Genomic DNA, 27,638 nt, shown 5'->3' with positions numbered 1-27,638 from the left:
ATTTGCACATCACTAATTGCAGTAATAAAACTTGTCACACCACAAGGGTCACTCCAGTCAAAACCACTTTATTTTCAAAAGTGAGGCAATGGCAACAGCCACTGGAATTGCAGAAAAGAAGCTACATTAGATTTTAGTGTTCTAAACACGAACGCAAGATGAAACATAAGTTACAATGCCCTAGGAGACTGAAAGCAAAATCTAATAACTTTCAGATGCTCTTGAAGACTGTGACCAATATAAATTTTGTAAAGCTTTTCTGCAAAGGCCTTCAGTAAACACCTTGTGTTCCTGTTATTTGGTTCTAATAACATCTCAAATCTCATCTGAGTTTAAACAGAACCAGCCTTAATGCAGAAAATGCACGTGCATCAGGGAAAACATGATGAAACGGGAAGAATTGTAATAACTCTGGGCGAGAGAAGTAAACTAATGCATATTTCTGGCAACAGCACCCTATAGTCAGCACTACTTAAACACGTGGTGCCTCCAATTGATAGTAGCGAGGTGCAGTTTGTTCCTTTTGGCGTATTGAGATTCGACGCCTTGAGTTACATACCAAACAAAGAAAAAGAGTGTGAAAGTTGCAACAAGCCCAAAAGCATTCGCTACAGCGTTTTAACTTCTCGCTTGCTCTCAAAAGTGGATTGGACGTGATACTTTTAGAGTTAGTTTATAAAAATACTCTCAACTGTGTAAACTCTTCTGAGAATAAACAAATTGTTTGAAATCTCTTCTATGTACAGCAGCATAAAAGGACGAGATATTTACACTGTGTTGCGGCTTGCCTCAGTTTGGCAGAGCAACTTGCACATAAGGTCGTACAACCTTCACTCCATCTGCTTCTATATACACAGATATGTTGCATTCTGTTGGAGCTGGGAAGTACAGTATACAAGGTAGCAGAGTGTCTGTGAATGTGGAATAGCAATGGGCGATTCTCTAGTGCAGTGTCGTATAGTGTTATCTGTTGCAGCAGACAGCCGGCTGCACCAATACCTACGTACTATAATTTGTTCGATGGCATCTTAACTGCCCACATAATGTGTGCAGTATTTTCCATGAGTATCAATCATAAATATGAACTTAACACCAAAACTACACGAGACTATCATTCACCTGAGCTGCACAACTGTTCATTCATCCATCTTGCATAAGATCAGATAGGATAGCATGCTCTCAAGCAAGTGCCTGCATCAATGCTCATTTCATTCATTTGCCTACACAGCTTTTCTCTTTGACACTAGCATTTGTAAGAGAAACATATAAAAGGAATGATTTAAGCTCGGAACATTTCATTTTTTTTCCCAACCTAAAATAGCATTTGTGGACAGCATTAAGCAGTGCTCCGCTGTTTGCATGCACCAATTTTTTTCCCGCTTTTCAACTCTACTGATTTGTGTGAACGAATTGCTGATTGGTATGCTCCTTTTCTACTGCACACTCATTTGGCACGAAGCTGATGTAATTGCACTCAGAAGTGTTGCCAAAATATTTCTCGCAGCATGCATTCAAACAACATATCAACTATTCTCACTCGGTGCAAATACTGCTCCTAACAAAACGAGAAGGCAACTGAAGCACTCTCTGACCAAGACATTCGATCTGATACTTTGCCAAACCACTTCAGCGTGAACAAATCAACGTAAATTTCTCCCAAGAAAAAAAAAAAAAAAAAAGCCATGATGCTTGTATTTTATTTCTGAGCCTCGCAAAAAAATAAAACTAATAATAATAAAAAAAATAACGAGAAGAAAGAACAGTTTTTGGCTAATGAAAAATGGACGTCATTACAGTAGCAGCATATCATTCAGTGTTTGTGTAGCATTGTGAGTGAGGCAAGGTTGGAAATAGACTGTAAATAGCGGTATGTTACGAAAACAAAAGGTGTGAGGTAAGGCAAAATGGCAAAAATACATGAAATCAAAGCTCATGAGTCGAACCCCTCCAGGACATCTGGCCGGTGCCATATGTGACACCTTCACCGAAGTAGTCTGAAGCTGTGGCAGCAGCATTGCCGGGCGCACCACTGTATTGTCCCTGAATGAAGCGTGTGAGCTCTTCCTGAGTGTCAAAAATCATCACCATAAACGGCGAGCCCGGTACATGCTCGCCAGACCACTTGACCTCTATGCGGTAGTCCCCGGGCTCCGTTGGGTCATACTTGCACAAAATGGTGCGGTCTTTCTGGCTTTCTCGTTGCATTTCCACACGAAACGCACCTACAGTGGCCAGGACAGAAATTTGCAGAATAACAGCAGTGAGTGCATATACTACTACGAAAGATGCTTTGAAATGAAAAAAAATTCCTGCTTTAATGCACTGCCGGAAGCAGGCCTAAGGCATGCAAATGCTTTCTCTCCACAGTGCCATTAAATCCTTGCAGGAGATAACTGTAACAAAGCTGCCTACTACGGTACTACTATCATTGCTCTGTGGAAAAGAACACTTGCCACAATATCTGCATTCCACCTATGTTGGATGAGATGAGATGAGGGTTCGATTCATCATTGCATCCTACGAAGAGAGCTTCTTATATATTGAGGAAACTAGCACTGCAGTCCCTGCATGGCTGAAAAGCATCAAACAAAACTGTTCTGCTGATAATTTTCTTCAAATCATGAAATTAACGTCCCTCACTAAACAAATTCAAATGTGCAATGTAACACTGTATGTCCAGTCTTACATGCAACAACTTCAAGTGTTTATGACTTTATAACAGCCCTCACTCCACTCACAGTTACAGCAATTTTAGTCTCTAGCACAGCAGTCTGCGTTCAGTGGTGCGGCAGTAATTGCGACAGGACTTGCAGTGATACGTGGCCGCTCATACTGAGGCTACAGTAGAGTCTCCAACCTACGATCTGGCATCTGTAGAGCTCTGTGCTCTATTGGTATTTGCCCTTTGAGAGCTAACAGCAAGGTTGCTCTTTCATGCTCTGCCAGTGCCGCACAAAAGAAGTTTGCAACAAAGCACAGCCCAGCACCAATGTTGCTAGTGATTGGATGCAAAATCAACTTTACGCAAAACATTGAGGTGAACATGTTATCCCTAAACAAAAAGGTATGCCACTATGGCTGCCAACACTGTACTCACCCTTTGGGCCCCTGATGCGCACAGTCAGCTGGCCTGCGCCGGCTCCCCGGGTGTCGCAGATGAAGCGGCTTTGGTACACGGCCAGCACACCTGGCTCTATGCCTGGCCCATACACCCGCACCTTGGACGCATCTGGTGCACCAGCAATTCGAATGGTGTACGGGCTCCCTGCACATGAGAAGTGGCAACCATATTTAAACGAAATGGCTACGATCAACCATAATAAGCAACTGCAGTAATTCATTTTCCCACGTAATGCACTTTGCAAAGTGTACGTTTACAGGTTTGCCGAGCAGCGCAGCTGAACTGCTAGGTGACAAGGTCAAAGCGGCCCCACAATGTCTTCCTTGTAGCAATCTGCGACCTTGGCTGCAGCTGTCGCACGCCAATGGGTTTTCTAGCTACTGTGTAAACTGAGGACAACACAGCTAGTGTTTAGTGAGCAATCACTGCCGGAACCTTCACCACGAATGCCAAGCACCCACCATGTGTGCCAAATACACGTACACTAGCTGAACCAACACGCACCTGTGTCTTCTGCAGCCAGCATGGACTTCAGAGCCTAGAAAACAAGTTTTGGAAGAATGATGCTGTAGTGCTGAAGTCATAGGGCAGTTGTAAATGAGGATGTGTGGCAGAGATTTCATCCAAAGTCATAGGACACGTCTTTTCCTTCTCTTCCTTCTCATCGCGAGTGTACGAATTGGTGGGCTTTGCCACACAGCTCACAAGTAGGCAGGCCACAATGCTTCTTTGAGTGATGGCATGTCTTGTGGAGAATGCACACCACCCCTGCTGTAGTGTGGTCAATGGAACTTGGATGCTGCTGCTTTCTGCCACTTGGCCCGGTAAAAGCAGCGAGATCTCGATATTATGAAGTTCACCAAGCACACTGCCAAATGGTTCTAACCATGCGACCATGTTGCAAAAACTGGGACTCAGCTGTACGTGGCAGCGGAATAGCAGAGCACAGTGACAGTGGGCTATGTGCAGTGAGAAGGCAGGAGAAAGGGGATTTCTAATAACCAGTAAGTACTTATGTAGAGGTTCAGTGAGCCGTGCACCTCATACAATGTGGCATCATTCAGTGGGCTGTGCATCCAATTTTCAGTGAATAAGTGTGCCAGCATCAAGACATGTGCTGAAGCTGATGAATTGTCCAGTCGAATATGGCCCATGCAGGCTCCGATCGAGGCAGGATATGCCTTTCACGTGTTTTGTGCAGAGATCGACAGAGTGGGTTATGCACGGCGATTTAAACATTTTAGGTCTAATCGGCACAGAAGCATTGGACACTATGAAACAGGGGAGTCTTTAATAGCGTGAATTGCTCTGGGACGTCAAATCCCATAAACCAAACCAAACTATTAAATAGACAAAATCAGCATGAAATGGCCAGTGGGGCTTAATGAAGATTCTTTATACCCATTGGAGAAAAATTTTACTTTGCAGGAACGAAAATGGGAACTAACTGTCAAGTAAAGAGTAGATTTATAGTGCGTAAAGCCGGGGGGGAGGTTAAGTCAGGTGCCAAGCAAGAGATTTTTTTAATGAGAAAATTATGCTAGACCCTATTTTTTTACATATATAAAAAAAATGCAAGACACGCATGGTTCAAATGAAACTGGTCTCTTAATAATTGGTTCACAGGAAGGGAAAGGCACAGTATCTGTCTCATTTGTTTCTGTGGACACCTGAATCTGCCATAAGAAAAGGGAAGAAGGCGGGAGTGAAAGTGGAAAGAGAGAAAGAGGAGCCGTAATGGAGGGCTGCGAAGTAATTTAAACCACCTGGGGATCTTTAATGTGTGTTTCGCCTCCACTGAAACGCAGTGGGTACTCCGGCACAATAGTCGGGCATCTTACCACTGCACCACCACGGCAGGGTAACTGGTCTCTTCCTGGGTGACTTATAAATCCATGGGTGACATATAAATCCACCCTGTTCTAAGGGGAACAGAGGTGGGTTATATGCATTGCCTCGGGAAGGAACAGCAGTTTACATTAGGTAGCGAAATACTGGAAGTAGTAGGCGAATATGTCTACTTAGGACAGGTAGTAACCGCAGATCCGGACCATGAAAAGGAAATAACAAGAAGAATAAGATTGGGATGGAGCGCATTTGGCAAGCACTCGCAGATTATGACTAGCAGCTTACCAGTATCGCTCAAGAGGAAAGTATACAACAGTTGCATCTTGCCTGTACTCACCTATGGGGCTGAAACGTGGAGGCTAGCCAAGAGAGTTCTACTTAAGTTGAGGACAACCCAGAGGGCTATGGAACGAAAAATGGTAGGGGTAACATTAAGAGACAGAAAGCGTGCAGAGTGGGTCAGAGAAATAACTCAAGTTAACGACATTCTAGTGGAAATTAAGAAGAAGAAATGGACATGGGCAGGACATGTATTGCGAAGAGAGGATAACCGATGGTCGCTGAGGGTAACAAACTGGATTCCAAGGGAAGAAAAGCGTAGCAGGGGGCGGCAGAAAGTTAGGTGGGCGGATGAGATTAAGAAGTTCGCAGGGGTCAAGTGGATGCAGCTAGCACAGAACCGGGTTAAGTGGAGAAATATGGGAGAGGCCTTCGCCCTGCAGTGGGTATAATCAGGCTGATGATGATGATGATATGCATTGCTTTGTTTGATTATATTTACTGAGTTGTTATAGCGAGATTCTACTGCGACTTTGTCGTAATGGCTTATTAAGTGTGTCTCCCACTTTCTTTTCATCTAAATTGAAAAAAGAAAGGAATAGAAGTGCATCTTACCAGGAATGTGGTCTCCGCCATACTTGACGGTGAGCAGATGACGGCCTCCTTCCTGGGGTTTCAGGTAGAGAGTGAATGTGCCATCACGGTGGTCGTATAGCTCACAGTGGGCCATCTTGTGGGGGCCCATACAATGTGCCGTCAGTTCACCTAGAACGCATGTGAACAGCCCAAGTCAGAATAAGAACGGAGCACATTTGGTCAGCAGTTACAATCCCATCTTCAGGTTATTTACCTTTGCCTGATTGTATGAATTCAAGTTAATTCTTATGCATTGATAAATCAAGGCAGTCAATTGACTGCTGGCCAAAGCAATTGACTCTGATTGGGAAATTTCCAATTGGTACCAAATAGAAAATTTCTAATCGTAAATCAGTACACATTTGAACCGACTGGACCAATTGAAACGCCCTTGTCCAGCCATAAGGTTTCATGAAGGTAATAGCACCTAGTAGACGCTGCGTGATAAAACGCTCAATACGAACAATATCAGGGCGCAGGAAAAAAAGCCCGATTTGTGTGATTGGCACACATGAAGAACACTCAAATCTTATTGTGCAAACATTTTTATGAAAGAGTGCAAATCGTGACTACTTGCTTTCACATAAATCAAGACAAACAAACAATCAAGCACCACACTCAAGGGACATTAATATATACACTGCTAACACAACCCGAACACATAATCATAGAACGTATTTGCTCCCACTTATATATCCCATATATTTGACTGTCATGCTGGGACCAGTTATGCCTGTTAGTTCAGCCACAGTTATTTCATTTAATTTCAACTACTGCAGAAAAGTGCAAATGATGTATACCATTCTGCAGATTAAGGTATTAAAAGCTCTTAATATAGAAACCATAAATATTCTGCCGTATTTGACAAATATGCAAAAGTTCCCATGGATATTTCGAACACAGTTAGGCAGACTAGTTGGACCTATTGGCAAAACCAATTGTGTTTCCCAAATAGTTCCAATTTTCAAGTTCAGTAGGGCTCAATTGGCATCAATCATGACTCAATCGTAACCAATTGGAGTCAGTAATTTCCCAACTGGTCCAGTTCTTCCCCCTGGCAAGTACAATTGGAATCAATTGGTTTCTCAATTGTAACCAATCGTAACTCAATCGTAACCAATGGAATGAAGATTTTTCCAACTGGTTTTAATTGATTCCATTTTATTCCCATTGGTAATGCCAATTGGAGACAATTGTTTTTTTTTTACTGGGTTGCTAAACAAAAGAGTAGTAAAAAAGAGAGAAAAACACTAAGCAGATGTATATATATATTACTTTTCACTTACAATGCACAGCTGAAACTGAAAACTGTACTATTTTGCAGCTTCAAAATTCTGTAAGCATGTGAGGCTACTGTACTATTTTGCAGCTTCCATATTCGGTAAGCGTGAGGCTACTGAGCATGGCGACAACACAAGGTGTGTGTGTGTATATATATATATACATATATAATAGGTCTCCATGCCTAATACTGGTATATTTCCATTTTGTCCACAGTCCACGTGCAGTTCCTTACACCACTTGAGCAGTGGTACTGGTTGTCTACTACCTGAATTTTCATGCATCTGTTGTGACCGTATAACCCAAACTTTAATTAAAGAGTGTGAGCTTGCACCGCTCCTGACCACAGAGACTTGTGGTGAGGACTATGACAAAGTCATGACTATAAACAGTGCTCCTAAGTGCCTCTCGCCCCTGCGAACTATAATAGGGAATTGTGCTCCTACTGTCACCCCCGCCAATTTGGGGGGTGAGAGGCACGTAGGAGCACAATTTCCTATTGCAGTGTACGTGATCCTGATTGGATCGGGGTTCCTCTGCCTTTCGCAGTGCTGCAAATATCTTGTGAGACGAAGTTTAGTAATGCAGCTGTAGTGCCAAAATGTGGGCATAAGGTCTCACCTTCAACTAAATTTCATTTAGCTGACAAGAGAGTGGGCAGCAAAAGGTGTCATTGCTTAAACGACAAAGTAATGCCCACTGGTCCCTCAATACGAATTATACAAATCCTTATTAACCAAGCAAGATGCTGCACTTTCTGACAGACAGCTCACACTCACCTGGTCCAGCCTTGCGGGTGTCAAGGAAGGCTTTGATCTCCTTGCCCACTGTTCCACCGCGAAGACCATCGCCTGAGCAGAGCACGCGACTGGCATCACAGCTAGCTGCTACCATCACCTTGAGGGGACAACCCTTCACCTGACGCTCGGACCACATGACATTGAGAAGGTAGGCACCTGAAAACCACACAGTGGGCACATTGCAGGGCACAGTCTGATGAACTACCACCCTGCATGAATGCCCTGGCAAAACTACCTTCAGGCAGAAAATGAGTGGTTTTAAGGGGGAATGTAGACAATAGAAGCAATAACTGTGCAAAACATATAATGCAGGAATATGGAACATTTTGTTTTCCCTTCAGGTGAGTACTGGTGAAACCTGATGCATGCAGCTGCAATATACCAATAGTGTATGCCACACTTATGCCGGTTCTTTTATGAACATTTTAAAGAATTCCTAAATATAGCGAGTTCAATATATAAAGATATATTTTCGTGAACAAACTCCCAGACTCTTCTTGTTATTAACACTTCTTGTTAATAAATATTTAACTGAACTCACTAATAACATTTAATGTTTTTAATTAATACAGTTTGATGGTTAATATGAATGGGGAGTTCAAAGTCATGGATAAGACAATGCCATATCAGTTTTTGAAAAGCAGGAAAACTCATTTTCCAATGCCTTGCAGCATGAGGAAATTTGGGGCCGCGTCCTTCAATACCGTTTTATAGACCTTTGCAACGAAGGCCTCCTGGGCGTCACCATGTTGCTCTCTGGACTGTTGTGTCCGCCTGACGTCAACACAGTGGAGGCGGCAGCGGAACCGGTTTGCAACAATCCAGAGAGGAGGCGTTTCGACAACCACCTCACCTGATGCAAAGGTCTATAGTCATGAAACTTTTGTCACTCAATGGGAGAGCTTGGTATACTGCACAAAGCAGAGGAATGGCTACTCTGGGATCAATCAGAGGGGACTTTCTTTTTTTTTTTTTTTTGCAGGCTGTCTAGTATTGTGGATTACGGTGGTGGTGTTTTTTTTTTGCGGCGTTTTAACTGGCACAGTGTCGAAGTTGCATGTATGACAACTTATTCATTCTGTAAAAGACATTCGCTTTTCTATTTTGCACATGTATTCTTCCACTCTAAGCGGTGGCTAAAGTGGAAAAAATAATTTACATTACTATGGTGGAGACTGTCTTACAGTGCTGTAATGCATTTCTAACTAAGCCTGTCCGGATTCAGAATGGTGTTTATTCGATTGGGGTTGGAGCAGTTAGTGGTGCCACGCCGTAGCGCTTTCACCTTACAAGTGGTGGAACAGAGTTGGCAAGATGGTGCTGCTGTGCCCGCTAAAATGCACAGTAATGAACTCAAAAGACGCTCAACTGATAATTATTGCTACTGCACCAGTATCGCGAGTGAAATTGAATTACTCTAAGTCGAAAAGGTCAACGCCCAAATGCTGCACATAGCAGCAACCAGCACAGTCTCAAATGCTCAGCCATGCATTAAACCCTCTAATAAAATCCCATGCCCGCAAGTACTCAAAGCACTGCTGAATGACATGAGGTACCGTTAAGCCTGTGTTCAGGTCGGGCGAGCACCCAAGCAAGCTGGGTGAGTAACCCAAGTGCATTACGAGTTAAAACAAAAGCTTGGGCCCGTTGGTAATCCATAGTGTAGAACAGTGCGAAAAAAACAACAGGGATGAAGGAAGACAACAAGATGAGCGTTTGTTGCTTCTTGCTGTCGTTTTGTTGTCTTCCTTTGTCCCTGTCGTTTTTTTCGCCCTGTTCTACACAATGCATTACGAGTCCGCTGAGGGCCTGCTTCTAACATGGTCTTTGATTTCCCATGCACTGCTCTGCAGTCACTTGTATATTGTAGGTTAATGAGCACACCACACAGTTGGGCACTGTTTCAGTGTCCCATTACTATAAGCATGAAAAACCACCACGCAGCAGCTGGATAATCACGAGTAAGGAGCCAGCTGTGGCTCTGTCTCCAGTGCCTTCTTCATATAAGTATCAAGCAGACATAAAACCTAAGCTCCAATTTAAAATTAATAGACATTTGAAATAATAGCACGAGTGCAAAAGATTTGGGTCCAACCATACCATAAGCCACCGGTGCAGCCTACAGCTCGCAACGCCATCATCGGCGATAGCCCCACTAGTGACCGCTTTTGTCCTCAAACCGAACTCGGCACGAGGTTCATGACTTATTAGGAGTATTGAAGAACTCTGCCGACCCCTTTTTCTTTTTCGCACAAAACGGAAAGTGATCACACAGGGCGTGCGGGAAGTTTGGTGAAATGGCACATTTGCCAACATGCTGCAATGATCATGGCACCAAATTAGAACTTCTTGCTGTACTGTGCTGCATCACACAAATTCATTTACACTGTCGCTCTAAAAAATTATGAACATGCAGTTGGTAATGACTGCACTTTTCCTGCCACTAAGGCGCAAAGAAATGAATGTGTGTGGCACATACAGCACAATATAGAAGGCAGATTTAATTGCGCACCATAATAGCTGCCACATGTCATCAGCAGATGCATGCCGCATTTCCACCGAGCTTCCTGCACATTTAATGTGTTCAGTTTCATTGCTGTGTGGAAAAGAGTGTGCAGAAAATGAGCTATTGGTTTCAAAAGCTGATGGCTTTGTCTTGTCTAAGGCTTTGAACTCCCCATAGGTACTAACCATCCAGAAGTGCTTATAAAAAGTTAATTACATGAGCTTTGTTTTGTTGGAATGAACCTGTTTGTGTGAAGTGATACGTACCTTTTCCTTCTCTAGCAAAGCATACTTACAACAGTGTTAAATGAAAAAGTCATGCACAAACAAACCTCAATACACTGAAGATAAATATAACATATTATATTGGCTAAATGTAGCTTTCTAAAATATTTTTAACAAACAGGTGCAAATTTTGCTTCATGGTTATAAGAAATATACTGCATTTTACAAAATAAAGTGGTGCCTTCTGATAGTTTGTGCCTTTCACACCTGTTAACAGCTCTCCATAAGAAACAGCATGGGCAGCCGAATATAAGCTTGCTGTAAAATGCTGCGGTGCAGATGTCCTTCTGATTGTGGTGAAAAAGGCAGTAGTTCTCTTTTTGGCATACTGTTTTCTATACGACACTGCTGTAAACTATGAAAGCCGCCCTAGCTCATGTATGGCCAGCCTCTACTGTGGGCTGGTGGTGATGCGTGGGGAAATCAGACTAGCTGGCGTTTAGCCATTCTGCTTTCTTTAGCTCCTGGAAAAGCTGCGAGCTGCTTAAAAATGGCACTAAAAATTTAGAGCCGTCTTTTACGAACTATGTATAAAGAACCCCGAGTATACTGAAGTGTTATAGTATTCAGATTCTTTATCTGTTTGCTATAGAGAGGCTCACAGAAAAATAATTGTTGAAAAAATTTCCTTTTTCTTTTTTAAACATGACAAAAACAGCCTTTGTAGTCATGGGAGCATACCTGGGGCTGAAGGGGTGTAGAGGACCTTGTACGTGTTGTTTCCCAGTGGAATCAGCTGCACCGGAATGTCCGTCTTGACCCCGCTTAGGCTCACCTCAGGCAAACCTTTTATGTGAAGAAAGACAGAGCAGCTGAGAGCGAATGTTCCATTTCATGAAGTTTAGGCTAATGCAGCACTTAATGTAAGGAACATCAAAGCTGTTCACTGAAAATGAAAAGTTTGTCTCCTGTTCAAAATTAAAAACTAGGCTTAACTTAAAAAACCTACTGGTTTGTTCAGATGTGAAACAGTTCTTTACACTGGCAGAGGATAAATTATACATATGAACATTATAGATGAATGCGCATTTTTTTCGTTTTGCTCGCTCAACTACAATATTTTCTCATGCATCTGGTTTGGTTTGGTTTACAGGGTTTAATGTCCCAAAGCGACTCAGGCTATGAGAGACACTGCAGTGGAGGGCTCCAGAAATTCCGACCACTTGGGGTTCTTTAATGTGCACTGACATTGCACAGCACACGAGCGCCTTACTTTTCGCCACCACCAAAAAGTAGCCGCCCAGGCTGGGATTCGTTATCGCATTCCTTAGCACAGTAGTCGAGCACCCTAACCACTGTGCCACCCCGGCTGGGTTTTCTCATGCATCTACTTAAGCGGTCCTTGGAAGACTGGAAGTTACGATGTGCACAGCAGTCAGAATCTGATGCACGATTATTGCCTGACACTGACCTCCACTCTAAAATGCCTCGAGACATTAGAAAAGTAAAATGATGCTACAGTATGCCACAAATACAAGTCTCTTCAGGCAGAGACTTTGCACACGTTGCAAGCATGGGCTCTTCCTTACCAGGTCCAGCATCGGAACCGTCGATGACAAATTCGGCCTCCATGCCGACTTTGGCACCTGTCAAACCGTGGCCCCGCAGCACCACTCGAGTGTGGTCCAGCACAGGAGGCAGTGGTTCTGCTCGTGCCAGGAATGGAGAGTTCGGGTGGGGCACGTCGTTGTAGTAGACATAAATAAAGTGGTCTCCTAGAAAGAAATTCAATAGTAGGAGCTAGATCAGCCAGTGGCATCCAGCCGCTACATTAAGATGAAACAGTTACACTGAAGAAAAATAAAAATAAAATTGCCGCCCTATAATCCATCCTTAACTTTGTGCAGCAATTTTTATACAATCTAGAAATTGAAGAAAAGAAAGACTGACATTATATGAAAATCTTTTTCAGATACTGCAGTTGAACCTCTGAAGTGATAACGACTATTCTGTGTCATCATTTGAAATAGCCATGGAATTTCAAGGACGCATAATTGCAATTTCCAGTATCTGCATAGCAAGTTTACTAAGAGTACAGTAGGTCTCATTCATTTCCTGCATTTTTATCACATACTGCGAACACATACGCTCTGAGTCAAAAATGTCCAGATAGGATTCATTCCTTGGACCATACCTAAAACAAGCTGAAGCATACTAAAGCATATTGTATTTCAACTACTACCAATATGTTTCTGTATCTTCTACAACTGACACTTATCGAGTGGGTTACTAGAGAAGCAATTCATGAGCACACTCTCCAGTTTTTTGTAGCAAAACTGAGCAGCAGATATGCTAGCGCTAGTACAAAAGTGCACTTTGAGTACAGTGACAATACGATGGCTTTTTACCTGCATAGCAGTACAAAATAATAGTCTAGACCATCACACTAGCACATTACAAGTGCCATCCGTATTGGTTAAACACTGCCACATAATGGTTGGGGTAGAAGCTCAAGCATTTTGAAGCAGCCTGGGGAGCAGTAATAAAGCCATTTTGGAGCAGCTTTGCAGCAACGAAATGAGAATTTTGGAGCATTTGAATTATGTTTTGGAGCAAGTTCCTAAGGTCAAATGTCTTTGATAATTGCAGTTTTCTCTTTCTGAAATAAAAATCTCCCATCTGATTCCTTTTTATGCAAGCTTAATGCCTTTCCAGCTTCACACTCGTCTCTGACAAGACAAACGGCCAAAGCATGCAAAGCATGCAAGCATGCATGATATAATTTTATCACAGGCTGACCTTACAACAACTTGGAACAGATTAGCAGAAACACTTGCTGGCACAGGCCTAAATTGTTTGCCTATCTTGTGCATATCCTTTTCGATCCTATGTCTGTGCTGATACATTTCTAAGTACTGGTCAGTAGTACCTTCAGGAAAGATAGATAGCACTGAAAGGTAGCCTTTTCATACTTCAGCTTTTTTACTACCATGCCTCCTGCCAATAATTCATTCTTCTTTGCTTGAGCAATATTAGAATAACTCATGCAGTTTTGTAGTCGGACAAGTTTCCCAGCAGCTCACAGTAGTTTGCGCTATGTTGCTCTCTCTTCTTTCTCCACCAGTGATTCAAAAGGCTGGGAGCAGGTGCTATATCTCACTTGCACAGTATTTTTTTTTTGCAATTAGTTTCCTCCAATCGCCTGTGGCTCCCGCTAAATTTGCTTGCAAACAAATATTTATTATGCTCCATGCTTCCCTCCCTTACAAAAATTTTATTTGTATTAAGCCCAGTGCAAGATGTGTTGCAACTTCACCCCCAGTGCAGGGACATTGCTCCTGTGTTCTGCTAAATTTGATAGCAAAACATAGAGGCAGCCAGTTTGGAGTAGTTTTGGAGAAATATTGCATTTTGGAGCAGGATGGAGCAAATGGAGCAGCACTTCCATCCCCTGTAATACACCTCAAAAACTGATGTAGGTCAAACCAGTGCCAAAGCTTTGCCATTCCTCCATGCACTGCAAATGTGTTACCTTCTTCTTCTGGTGTGAAGGTGACCCTGTAACGGTGTCCGCTAGTTTGCTCCATGTGGGTTTCTACGACGTCTTCAGGACCTCGTACTTCCACCTTCAGCTTGCCTGAGTGTAAAATGAAAAGCAGAAGGTAAGCTTTTCTCAAACTCATGTAAGATGTCCCTCGAGATTTTGAGCACCCTAGTTTTAGCATATGAAAGGGTCCCTAGGCTCTGCAAACACCAAAAATATTGAACACTGTCGGTCAATGCACTGACTTGGTAGTGTTAGAATTGGTTAACATTGCCAATTCTAATGCTAACACTACAGCATTTCTTAGCACTAAACATATGCAACTAGTAACAGTAAGCTTTTTTAACCCATCACTATTTATCCTACAGATGATTATCTGCCCCTACTTTTGCCTAGAAGCCACCAGGAAACAGTCGAGCACGTCAAGGTTTTGTACATTGTGCAGAGGCTGTTACTGACCAGGCCCAGCATCACCGACGTCGACCGAGATCTTTTTCTCTTGTCCCACAGTGAGCGGGATGCGGCCTTCATCATCCATGAGGCTGTCCCAACCGCCAATGGCTCGCACTTTTTGCGGATCGGCCACCTTGGGATGGAATGGGCTTCCTGAAAATGAGACAGAAAAGAAGACTCGGTAAGCACCTAAGGCAAAATATACAACTGCAGTTTCATTTAGATGCGACAGCATTATAAAGGAACCATTCTGAAAAAATCTGGCGTTGCTGGCATTGTGGGTGGAAAATCGTGGGCATGGATGTGGCAGGTGGTGGTTGGCAGATTAAATGGCTGGGTAGTGATTGGCTGGCAGGTTGCGCAATGTCATGAGACCACATGGCATGGCAGCAGCTGCCGAATCGGGCATTCCCTCCGAGTTGGAAGGGTGAAAGGAATCGAATCTTCCAGGACCCTGGGGCAATGAGTAAGACACGCTGCTCCTAGGACAGGCAGGCATTTCCATTTTGCTTGGTTAAAGCTAGGCTTTAAAGGTACCTCTGTTGGGTCGCCTTTTACAAAACCGGTCAGCTTACGACTGTATGGTAAGGAGTATGTGCGAAATAATAAAGACACAAATTAAAGAATTGCTGAGTAAGCAAATTGTAAGTGTGCATGTAAGCGGTGATCCATAAGAAGAGCCGCCCGCATACTGGAGCCATTAATGCTAATACGTCATGTCCTTGAAGGTGAAGCCTAAGTGCCCACTCAATTTTTTTTCTTTAGTTTGTCTTTTCCTTGTAGTGGTGACTTTTTAACCATATTTCTGGACTGCAGAAGTTCAGAAAGACCACCTTTGCCAGTGTGGCACGTGCCCTGAAATGCACAAAATCTCATTAATTTAGCTGAGCCCATGGTTGATTTCAACAACAATCTAAGCAGCAGTGACTGAGGATGCTATAACGTCCTCCAACTTTAGTTTAGGAGGACCAAAGCACCGGCCCTGAACGTCAGTGGCAGTGCCTTGATTAGTCTCGTATTTGGGCCCATTTTGCTCGACCCAGCAGCCATTTTGAAATGTAAATGGACATCACCACTGTTGTTTGTCTTATTTGAAGAGTTTCTGCATCCTCTAAGTAAAATTTGATACTGCCTGTGCTAGAAGGATTTGCCCGACTGCTTTACTCAACTATGAAGCCTAAAGTGTGTTTTTTAGCGTGATAACTGGAAGAGTTAGAACCTTGGTTTCTACAGGAAAATTTGCTATTGTACAGGCAGACATTCTTAAGTCACTTAATTTTTTTTTTTTTTTGGATACAAACATCTATTTTAAAATTTTTTTCAAATTTCATTTAAATACCTTGGTTTCGCATACAAAAAATATGGCACTAAGGCATGAAACATTTTAATGAACCACATATAAATACGTGCATTTCGCTAGTTTCATGCTGAAATAGTGCATTAAATTTTAAACCTTACAGTTCTTGCCCCAAAAGATTTAATAAAATACAGAAAATATGGCCATTTTCCCCATGGCATGGTAATAGGTATTCCTTTGCTTGTTAGTCAGATTAGTTACACACACCTGCACTTTCATTCCTGAAAGGTGTTGTGACATGTGATGGTGACATTTATATATAGTATTGAAATTAGATGAGCGAGACAAAAAACACAGTTTTGCCTACCAGGTATGTCTTTGCCGTTCCAACGAATATGGACGTCAAACACTCCAACTTCAATGGGCAGATAAGATACCACATAAACGCCTTCCTCTTCCTCTTCAATGGTTAGCTCCGGCTCAGAGTCAGGTCCTGCACGTGAAAGAAGTGCTTGTCACATTCCCCAACAAATATGCCACATTCATATAACGTGCATGCAAAAAGATTTCTGGATGTTTTGCAGCTAGCACCGAGAGGCATCAGCAGAATATGCAAGCTTGTATGTATGTTACACGTTTCACGAGCAGCAGCTGTTATGCAGGCTAACTTTGGTTGGACAGGTATACACAAAAAAAATCTTTCTGAAAGTGCAGTGCCAACAAAAATGTGATAAAAGATTGACCACTGCAGGCCTTCGTCGCCTTCGTTGACATGCAGTCATAGCGGCCAGAATTTTATTTGAAATTAGGGCATTAAGATACCCGAATTTAATAATAATAATAATAATAATAATAATAATTGGTTCACAGGAAAGGAAAGGCACAGTATCTGTCACACTTGTCCGTGGACACCTGAACCGCGCTGTAAAGGAAGTGTAGGGAAACTAAGCTCCGCGGTTCCTGAGGCAAGAACTGCGTACTCTGCGAAAAGCTCAAGGCCTCATATTCCGCCCACGAACATTATAATGATTTCTATCGATGGTCTGTCCGTATATGCGCTGGTCGATACGGGTGCTGCAGTGTCAGTGATTCATGAGCAACTCTGCCGACGATTACGAAAAGTTACGACGTCATTTAACGGTTTGTCGCTCCGCACTGCCAGTGAAGAGAGGATTGCACCTTTAGCAGCATGTACAGCGCGTGTCGTCATTGAAGGTATTTTGTACAGTGTCGAGTTCGTAGTTTTGTCATCTTGTTCTCACGACGTGATCCTCGGATGGGACTTCTTGTCTAAAAATAACGCCGTGATCGATTGCGCCCGAGCTGAAGTAGAATTTTCTGCACTGTGCGACGCATTACCCGACGACAACCGTTCAGTGTGTCCTCAAAAGCTGACCATCGCTGAAGATGTCGACGTAGCACCAGAGGCTTGTGCCCTTGTGCCTCTTTCGTGTCCTGCCGCGTCAGACGTTAGTGTTTTATTTACACCGTCTGCATCCTTCATCCACCGCAAGCACCTGCCGCTGCCATCTGCTGTTCTCGATGTTCACGGTGGCTTCACGAAGCTACTCATCTACAATCCGTCCCCACGCCCGATTACTCTGCTACGTGGGGAATCTCCCGGTTCCATTCAACCAGCCCACCTTCTCTCTGACCTGGATGCCTCCGAGACCTACCGCAGTAACTACATTGATGCTCTGCAGTCCGATCCGACGCCTGATTCGTTACCAGACGACTTCTTCCGAACCGCCATCGATGACGCTCTTCCTTCCACCTACCGGACTCAGCTCGCGGCCCTTTTACAGACATTTCGCTTTGCTTTCGACGCCGCCCACACACCTCTCGGCCGCACTTCAACAGTCGCGCATTACATTCAGACCGGCTCTAACTCGCCTTTTCGACAGCGCCCCTATCGTGTGTCAGCGGCAGAGCGTCGCGTGATCAATGAACAAGTTGAGGATATGCTACAACGTGGTGTAATTCGTCCATCACAAAGCCCCTGGTCCTCACCAGTGGTGCTAGTGAAAAAGAAAGATGGCTCGTTTCGCTTTTGTATTGATTACCGGCGCCTCAACAAAATTACCCACAAGGACAATTACCCCCTTCCGCGTATAGACGACGCTCTTGATTGCCTCCAAGGTGCCGAGTACTTTTCATCTCTTGATTTACGTTCAGGTTACTGGCAAGTACCAATGGCCGCCTGTGACAGAGAGAAGACCGCATTTGTGACGCCGGATGGCCTCTATGAATTTAATGTGATGCCCTTCGGTCTGTGCAATGCGCCCGCCACATTTGAGAGGATGATGGATAACATCTTGCGGAAGTTCAAGTGGCACATCTGCCTCTGCTACTTGGACGACATTGTTGTCTTTTCCACCGACTTCGCTACGCACCTAGAGCGCTTGCGGCAAGTTTTGGTTTGCCTTACTGACGCCGGCCTGCAGCTGAATCTCAAGAAGTGTCACTTCGGTGCCAGGGAGTTGACTATTTTGGGGCACATCGTCTCTAAGGAAGGTGTTCGCCCTGATCCGGCCAAGCTGCGCGCAGTGGCGAAGTTTCCTAAGCCGGTTTCTCTCAAGCAACTTCGAAGCTTCATAGGTCTATGCTCCTATTTTCGGCGCTTCGTGCAGAATTTTGCTTCGATAATTGCACCCCTGACGAAACTACTCGGAGGAAACAGTGACTTAACTGCGTGGTCGGTCGAGTGCGACGAAGCGTTCAACGCATTGCGCCGTCTTTTGACTTCGCCACCAATCCTTCGCCACTACGACCCGACAGCACCCACCGAGGTCCATACTGATGCGAGTGGCGTTGGCCTAGGAGCTGTCTTGGCACAACGGAAAAACGGTTTTCACGAATACGTCGTCGCGTACGCGAGTCGTATCCTCTCTAAAGCTGAACGCAACTACTCAGTTACAGAAAAGGAGTGTTTGGCAATTGTGTGGGCATTAACAAAATTCCGACCCTACCTTTACGGTCGCCAGTTTGACGTCGTCACGGACCACCACGCGTTATGTTGGCTGTCCTCTCTTAAAGACCCGTCCGGCCGCCTCGCACGATGGGCTCTCCGCCTACAGGAATTTGACATCCGCGTTATATATCGCTCTGGCCGTAAACACATGGACGCCGACGCACTATCTCGTTCTCCCGTCTCCAACGAACCTGCTTGCTCTACGGCGGCTGATCCCGTCCTCTCCTCTCTAACCATCGCTGACATGCCTGCGGAGCAGCGAAAAGACCCGTGGCTCGCATCTCTTATCGAGATCGTGTCCGCTTCTCCTAACGCTGCTGCGCCTTCTCGGGCTTTACGCCGTCAAGCACCACACTTTGCCCTACGAGACGGTCTTCTCTACCGCCGCAATTATATGACTGATGGTCGACGGTGGCTTCTCGTCATTCCCCGCCATTTACGACATGAAATTTGCACTTCTTTCCATGCCGACCCTCAGTGTGCCCATCCTGGTGTAGTGAAGACGTTTCAAAGGATCTCTCAACGCTACTATTGGCGCGGCATGTACGGGTATATTCGCAAATACGTCCGCTCCTGCATCGCCTGTCAGCGCCGAAAGTCATCCACACCTCGTGCTTCTGGCCCCTTACAACCACTTCCATGCCCGGCCCGCCCTTTTGACCGCATTGGCGTTGACCTTTACGGGCCACTTCCCTGCACGGTTTCTGGGAACCGGTGGATTATCGTCGGCATCGACCACCTCACCCGGTATGCCGAGACCGCCGCTTTACCCGCCGCTACTGCCCGTGAAGTTGCCCTGTTCTTGCTACATTATTTTGTTCTTCGCCACGGCGCGCCGCGAGAGCTGCTGAGTGACCGAGGACGCGTCTTCCTTTCCAACGTCGTTGAATCTCTACTAGCCGAATGTCGCATCATACACCGGACCACAACAGCCTACCACCCTCAAACAAACGGGTTGACTGAGCGCTTCAATCGCACTCTCGGAAATATGCTGACAATGTACGTTGCCGCCGATCAGACTAACTGGGACGCTGTCCTTCCTTTCGTGACATACGCTTATAACACCGCCACGCAGTCAACTACTGGATTTAGCCCTTTCTTCCTCCTTTATGGGCGTGAGGCGTCGTCCACGATGGACACTATTTTACCATATCGTCCCGACTCCTCCGAGTGTACTCTCCTTTCAGACGTTGCCAAACATGCGGAGGAATGTCGCCAGTTGGCCCGGTGTTTTACATCGGAATCTCAAGGCCGCCAAAAGCATCACCGCGACAAAGATCAGACGCCACACGTTTTTCCTGCAGGATCCCTTGTTTGGCTTTGGGTTCCCGGCACCCCACCGGGATTGTCATCAAAATTTCGAACCGAGTATCACGGCCCCTACCGCATTGTCCGTCAAACCTCCCCTGTGAATTACATCGTGGAGCCACTCACTACCTCTTCGGACATGCGTCATCGCGGCCGCGAAACTGTGCACGTGAACCGCCTCAAAACCTACTACAATCCGCTCCTCTTGCCCTCACCATAGGTCGCCAGGATGGCTCCTCCTCGCTCCGGGGGAAATTGTAGTGAACTACACGAGGATATACGAAGACGAGGATTAAGTAGGTGAGAATATCACGAAGACGAGGATAAGGACGACGAAGTGCCGCTGCGCTGCTCGTGCTCGCTTGTGGAGACTGAGACTGGCTGTGTTCTTGTGTGGTTCGCCGTGAAACTTCGACAGGGCTATTATCCCTGTTAAAGGACAGTAAACACCCCCTTTCAGAAGGAAGGAAGGAAGGAAGGAAGGGGAGTGTAAAAGTGGATAGAGAGAAAGACGAGCCCTAGTGGAGGCTAAGGAGTAATTTTTATTTGTTCAAAGGAACCCTACACCGCGGGATGACAAAATGATGATAATGAAAAATGGACTTGTTCTGTATGCAGCAAGAGACTTTGCAGAGTGAAATTAAAGTACTAACCATCAATCCTAACATCAGGCCGTCCCCATATGCCATGAGCATCAATCTTGAAGGAAGCCATAACACCACTCTGGGCCACAGTCAGGCCACTTCCAGTCACCTTGGGTGTCCCACCGTCCTGAGCTATGAACGTGATTGGGCTCCCTGTTAAGCAAGCAAGCGACAGCAAGTTAGTGCGTCAACTGTATATCATTGCAGCAATTGACAGTGGCGATTGGTTACAAGACTTATTTTACTAAGCCGTCTACAGTGGCTCAATAATGCTCCTGCTGCAATTGTTTCTATCAATGTACTTAGGAAATTGTGATATTGCAGTGCTTTACACTGTTCTCATAAAAGCATAGGCATGGACATGGGTCTGCACATACTGTTACCATGGCACAGACTTCGGTACTCCAAAAGGATTGGAAGGAGCACTGTAGGTACAACTGGACACAAGAAAAGCGTATACATGCATGCATAGCACGCAGAATAATTGACTGAAATAACGCGAAAAAGAGTGTTCCTCACTTTCTTTCTGTGTGTCATTCTCGTGTCCTGCTGTTCATGAACTGCTTCTTTCTGTTGTGTATGCCACCATGCTACTTCACAAGTCTGTCTCTGTTTGTAGGGTTTAACATCCCAAAGCAACTCGGGCTAAGAGAGAGATGTCTTTAGTGCAGGGCTTCCGAAATTTCGACTATCTGGGGTGCTTAAACATGCGCTGACATTGCACAGTACACAATCGCCTTGCTTTATGCCTCTATTGAAAAGCGACTTCCGCAGCTGGGATTTCATCCCACATTCTTGGCTTCAGCAGCAGTGTCCGAACCACCAAGCCACCGCAGCGGGAAACTGCCATAAGTTATTGCATGTGTTGCAATATTCATGCTTTTCCTGCGAATTCCTTGTTCTTGAATTCGCAGGAAAAGCATGAATATTGCAACACATGCAATAACTTTTTAGCGGGCACATCATTTTTCCTTGTGTGACCAAATAAACACTCATAACACAGTGTTCGAGGCAATAGAAGCTAAAAAGGGTAAGAGGGACAGAACAAGAGGCCTGTGTGCATAATCAGATGCCACAGAAGCACGGTACACCTGAATGTACAGTTGTGAAGCATTCTTACTAAGGATTTAAAATGCAGAATAAGGTTTTAAGGTGACTCATTTACAACATTTCATGCTGCCATTATGCTCTAGCACTATAGACATTGCTTTTAAAAAAGGAAAAGACATGGCTTTGAACTACTGTGCTAACAGGGCTTTAGATGTCACAGAATGGTAATGAAAGGCTTCATTATTTTCAAAATTATTTAGGAGAAAGAAATTTCACAAGAAGGTCTTGTCAGATTACAATTACTATTAGTTCATAGTGATTGTTCAGAAGTGCAGTATGTTTGTTATGAAACTTAGTGTAGCACAGTTAATGTTACTGCTTCTTGCACTATTACATAACTTGCAAATTACCCGATTGTGACTGGTATTCCACTTCAGTTCAACCGTTCTCCATAGTAAATGCCACAGTCGTGACACCATGCAAGCAACGCCGTAATAGAAAGTTCAACAAGTCAATGCATTCTAATAAATCCACATATTCCGACTTAAATTTTCTGTTGGTATTTATTGATATGAGCAATATGCACAAGCACATATATATATTTCTTATGCCAAACTTTACAAAAATTAAGACAGTGATGCAGTTTGTAAATTTTTGAGCCAGCAATGAAATGAACACCAAAATATCTTAATTTACTAAAATTAAGATACCGGAATTACAGGTGATGTTACTAAAAGAACTTATGGTCTTTAATTTGCACTTCTGTAATCATGTAATTGCATACAGTAAATTATCCCTTTGGTTGACTCCTTCAAGTTAATTGATCTGTCATCCCTCCACACCACCCTGTAATTTAGAAACTTAACATGAATTAGGTGCATTCATATTTGCAATAGATAAATGCTACACTCGAGAACAATGCAGTGGAAGAAGTCAGTAAAGGAGTACACTTTCATCACACCTCATTTTACTCACCAGGCACTTCAATACCGCCATAGGTGATAGCAATGCGATACTTTCCAGGAACGGTTGGGGTGAACTCGATGAGCTCACCATCTCCATCGGCCGTCCCTTTCACCTCAATGGGCAGGTGGCGCCCTAAGGGACTGGTCACAGTAACATCAAGCTCAGAGTAGCCGGCATCACGGCGGTTCACTGCCAGAGAAAAAGCATGCACGGGACAGCGATTCAGCTGAAGACCAATGAACAGGATGAACAAGAAGGAATGCTTGCTCCTATGCTCTACAGTCCCCCGCCCCAAAAAAAACAAAACAAAGTAATAACTCTTGGCACAGAGATAGCGAATCACATTTTCTTCAATACAGAATAATGATGAACAACACGACACCTTATCAGATTTGCTGTAATCACTTCAATGTCAAAGAAATCAATAAAATTTCTGTTTATAGAATCGCAATTTCATCATTGGTCTCACGAGGCACACTTGCAAGAATGAAATTTACAAAGGAAACATTGAAATGCATAGGCACGCTCAAAGGAAAAAAAAAAAGTTTTCCTATACAAAGAAGCAGAATTCTACAAATCAATAGCCATATACGGGTACTGACGTGCAAATGAGATCTTCTCATTCACAGCAAACGTGGTGCTTCGCACTTTCTGGAGGATCACCCGGCTCGCATCGAAAACTTGGCACAGATACGGTGAGCCAGGAATGGGCCTTCCCTCGTACAGCACTTCGACCTTGTGGCTGCCTGCACAAAAAAATGTGCAACGCAAAAAGTATACAAGCAGACTTGTTTTGCTACGGAAATTTACAATAATTTTCTGAACTAGAATAATCAGGCATGAAAAATGTTGACTGACCAAACAGCCAACCCAAAGTCTTTCCAACCAATCAGAGAAGCTTGCTTTATTCGTTCCTTCCGAATTTGAATGGTGTGTTTCATGCACAATTTCACACACAGCAAAATCTTTTACCAAAAGCTTAACGTGATACACAGGTCAGGTTTTCAATGCCCGACAGTAAATATAGCAACATCATGCATAACTTATGAGATTATTGTCAGGCAAATCATGTGCTCATATCTCTGGTTCTGCTGAAAGCACCACTGCTACAGACAAAGCCATGCTTTACAATAAGTGTCGTTTCTTTCGTGGTTCTTATAGATCGTTACATGGGGACATTTTTCCTTTTTCATCACAAGGCATGAAAAAAAAAAGGCATTGAAGTTACCAGCTGTAGTTGCAATCCATTCTACCAAGAGGCTGCCATCTTTTTGTTGGTAGCATTTCACTGGCAAGGGTGAGCCATTTGGAGCTGAAAGAGACCAGACAAATGAGAGGTCAAGAGGAAACATGTACAAAAATAATTCAACACGCTTGGGGAATCCCTTAAAGGACTACAGACACCAAATTTTGGTGGCATTTTTCTTCTTGTTGATGATGCTTAAGTTATTACTGTACATCGATCCGCACACAGTTTTTGCCTACAACCGCTAAATAATTTATACATAATTAAATTTTCTTTTCTCACCAGTTTCGGTTTCGATAGCCGAAAGATGGCTGTGACGTCAAAAGCATGTCTTGATGCATGGCATGAAAAAACAGCGATATAATCACTTATTCTTCACTCGTAATGATTCCTGTCCTTGAGGCAGGCTGGCTTTACCATTATAGGGGATTCAAATGACACAGCATTGATTACATTGCAGTATTTTCAATCCTCACGTGACCTAGTCTTTATTTTGACGTCATAGCCATCGATCGGCTGTTGAAACCGAAACAGGTGAGAAGTGAGAAAAGAAATTCAATTATAATTTATTCAGCAGTCATAGGTGAATATGACATTGAGATCCGCGTACAGTAATGCCTTAGGCGTCATTACAAAAGATAAAACACAAATCCAAAAATTAGGTGTCTATACTCCCTTAAGGCAGATTAAGTTTAAAAGAGGGGCGTAAGTAACCATTAACATCCACCTAAGCATAGCGAACTTCTACAAAAAAATATAATCGACAGGAACTTTTCAACATTTCTCTTAGCCTGGGCAGTTTGGGCCACTCATTTCATAAAGGGTGATGTAAATGCCACAGGGAGCAGGAGGAGAATCAAATTTGCTGGTGGAGACTAGAAAAACCACCTTGGAGGAGGATGTGGAGGCAAAAATTCGTGACTGCAGTGCTCAAAATTCCACTGCATACTCTGCTCTTACTGAGAAATTCTCGTGAAAGCAGTTTCATGAAAGTGTCAGCATATATATGATACTTCCAGCCTGAAGGAATTTAGAAGCCCCGAGGTAAGCTTCTAGGCACGCAGCAAGCCTCAAGCACTGACCACTAAAAATGACATAAAATGGGCACACTTTGATCATAAAAGCATACCAACCAGACACTAAAATGTCGAAATCTTTGGCATCTCCATAGCCTCCCGTTTCAATGATGAAGCTAGATGTTTTGCCCAGTTCACAAGCCTTGAGGCCTGACCCATGGGCGATGATGGCATGACCAGGATCTCGCACCTCCACAATCTGGGGGCAACCTGCTTGATTAACCAAAGACTGAGTAGTGAAAGGTTGGCTCACTTTTTTTTTCTCCTCCTTTTTTTTTTTCAGTAACAAATTGAACAGAGTTTTCACTGCAGCATTATACTGGTACTCAACAAGAGTTGTCTTGGTAAAACAGTATTACTCATTATCCAACTTCACCGAACTTAACTATTTCAATTTTACCTTTGTTTAAGTTCAGCAACTAAGATCCTAAATATAGCAAGAGAGAACAGAAACTACATGAGCCACAAGGAGGAAAAAATAGCAGCTTACTTTCCTAATTACTAACTTCAAAGCACTTTGCCTTTGCTTTTTGTAGTGTAAGCCCAGTTTTTATTTTTTATTTTAATTTTTTTTTTTTCATTCTTGGCGATTTTCATAACCTATTCCTTTCAACTGAAGTATTATTAATGAATATGCTGGGGACTCCTTGAGTGCCAAAGCATGAATGAAAAAGGTGTTCAGAGAAGCCAGAGTAGAATATTATGATAATCAAAGGAGAAGTTATGACTAGTTGTGACTCTGAACTGAGCTTGTTCTATGGATGCAAGAAAAAAAAATGGTTTGGTTTTATTTATGGGTTTCAATGTCCCAAAGTGATTCGGCTATGTGGGACACTGCAGTTGAGGGCTCTATGTAAGTTGGACCACCTGGGGTTCCTTAAAGCACGAGTGTCGTGCAACACAAACAGTTACACGGGCATCTTGCGTTTAGACCCAATCGAAACGTGGCCACCACACCTGGGATCCGAGTCTCCTGGCTCAGTAGCTGGGTACCCTAACCACTCAGCCACCATGGCAGGGCAAGAATAAAAATTAGACTAGAAAACTATTACAATATGTATTTAGACATGTGCCACACTTGCTTATGATTATGGATTTAAAGCAAACTCTATGATGAAATCTTGATGAGATGCTACACTCATCAACTTGCAATAGAGACAAAGTAGAAGCGTGACCTGGGGCTTGGTGGCCATTGTAGTAGACGTCAATCTTATGTGGCAAGTCTGACTTTGGAGTGTAGGAGACCTTGAAGACACCAGGACCAGCCTCCCGAATGGTATTGCGCACCTCACGACCGCCTGCCATGATCACTACATTGAGCGCCCCATGACCGGCACGTGTAGTGTCAACTATAGAGAAAAAGAAAAATGAAAATGAATGTGTTAATTTGTTTCCTGCAACCAGAGGAATTCTACCACTACTTTTTTAAGAACTTCATGAGATTATATTTGCATGTCAAAAAACAATAGTGCAGAAAAAAAAAAGAAGAAGCACTTTCACACTTATTAAAGAAGCGCTGGAAGCAATGATTGTGCACTGGAACACTTCAGACAATAATATAAGTGGACTCTCATTAACCCAAACTTGCTTAATTTAAATAAAAGTTTTAGTCCTGTAAACATAAGGGTGTATTAAGAATGTACTGCTTTAGCTGAACAAATTTCTTTTGGCTTCTTTTGAGTTCATGTTATCAAGAGTTGACTGTATTTTTAGTAACGTCGTTAGACAAGCACAATTACTTTCCGCGGATAGCGGCGACACTGCAAGTTCCTGCTCTTAATTTTACTACAGCGGCTTCAGCCGTTTACTTATCTGCAGCAAACAGCTACCACAGGATCCAAATAAGGATGCGAATAACATACAAATTTACAGGTGCAAAACAATTACCTCTGAAGGTCTGTGATCGACCAACAATCCCGTCTTCTATGTCAACAACCTTGACACGGCTGGGATCGACCACCTCCACAACAAATGGCTTTCCTGAGATAGGGACTCCATTATGGAGCACTTCTATGCGATAGAGACCCACGTCACGTGTGTGGTACTCTGCACGGAAGATGTTGCCTTCCAACTTGAGCACATTGGTTCGCACCTGATGAGCTTCGGATGGACCTAGAAAGGGTCAGCACGTAGACACACTCAAGATGACAAACAGGGATCAATTTGTAACAGTGTTTAAAAAGCATATGGCAATGAAAAGTCCCGACTGTCAAAATACATCTGCACCCAAAAAGAAAAGCATGTGTTCAGGCCTGCAACCTACAGAATAAAAAAGTATATCTCATTGTAATAGATTGCACGCAGCACCACTGCAATGCATTTAATCAGCAAATAACGATCTTACTTAAGTAGCATCTTCACAGTTGATAAATGAAGCAACAAATTTAT

At 43.7% G+C, this 27,638-nt stretch overlaps 1 protein-coding gene across 1 annotated transcript in view; it reads right to left on the bottom strand.

Annotated features, from left to right (window-relative positions):
- jbug (filamin-type immunoglobulin domains fbug) overlaps positions 1-27,638 on the bottom strand; it is a 161,699-nt gene continuing 134,061 nt past the window's right edge. The window contains exons 38-53 of the mRNA XM_084594126.1: positions 27,138-27,362; positions 26,426-26,599; positions 25,308-25,460; positions 24,157-24,240; positions 23,531-23,674; positions 22,938-23,117; positions 20,922-21,065; positions 16,357-16,482; positions 14,699-14,845; positions 14,228-14,332; positions 12,285-12,470; positions 11,437-11,541; positions 7,945-8,121; positions 5,864-6,013; positions 3,098-3,265; positions 1-2,222 (exon numbers count right to left, since the gene is read on the bottom strand). Of these exons, the coding sequence (XP_084450252.1) occupies positions 1,924-2,222; positions 3,098-3,265; positions 5,864-6,013; positions 7,945-8,121; positions 11,437-11,541; positions 12,285-12,470; positions 14,228-14,332; positions 14,699-14,845; positions 16,357-16,482; positions 20,922-21,065; positions 22,938-23,117; positions 23,531-23,674; positions 24,157-24,240; positions 25,308-25,460; positions 26,426-26,599; positions 27,138-27,362 (2,567 nt within the window). The 3' untranslated portion in view covers positions 1-1,923. The remainder of the gene's footprint in view (positions 2,223-3,097; positions 3,266-5,863; positions 6,014-7,944; positions 8,122-11,436; positions 11,542-12,284; positions 12,471-14,227; positions 14,333-14,698; positions 14,846-16,356; positions 16,483-20,921; positions 21,066-22,937; positions 23,118-23,530; positions 23,675-24,156; positions 24,241-25,307; positions 25,461-26,425; positions 26,600-27,137; positions 27,363-27,638) is intronic.

The sequence above is a fragment of the Amblyomma maculatum genome, chromosome 2, assembly GCF_055883805.1.
Source record: "Amblyomma maculatum isolate TAMU_Amacu chromosome 2, ASM5588380v1, whole genome shotgun sequence".
Classification (NCBI taxonomy): Eukaryota; Metazoa; Arthropoda; class Arachnida; order Ixodida; family Ixodidae; genus Amblyomma; species Amblyomma maculatum.
This window is presented reverse-complemented; position numbering and strand designations above follow the sequence as displayed.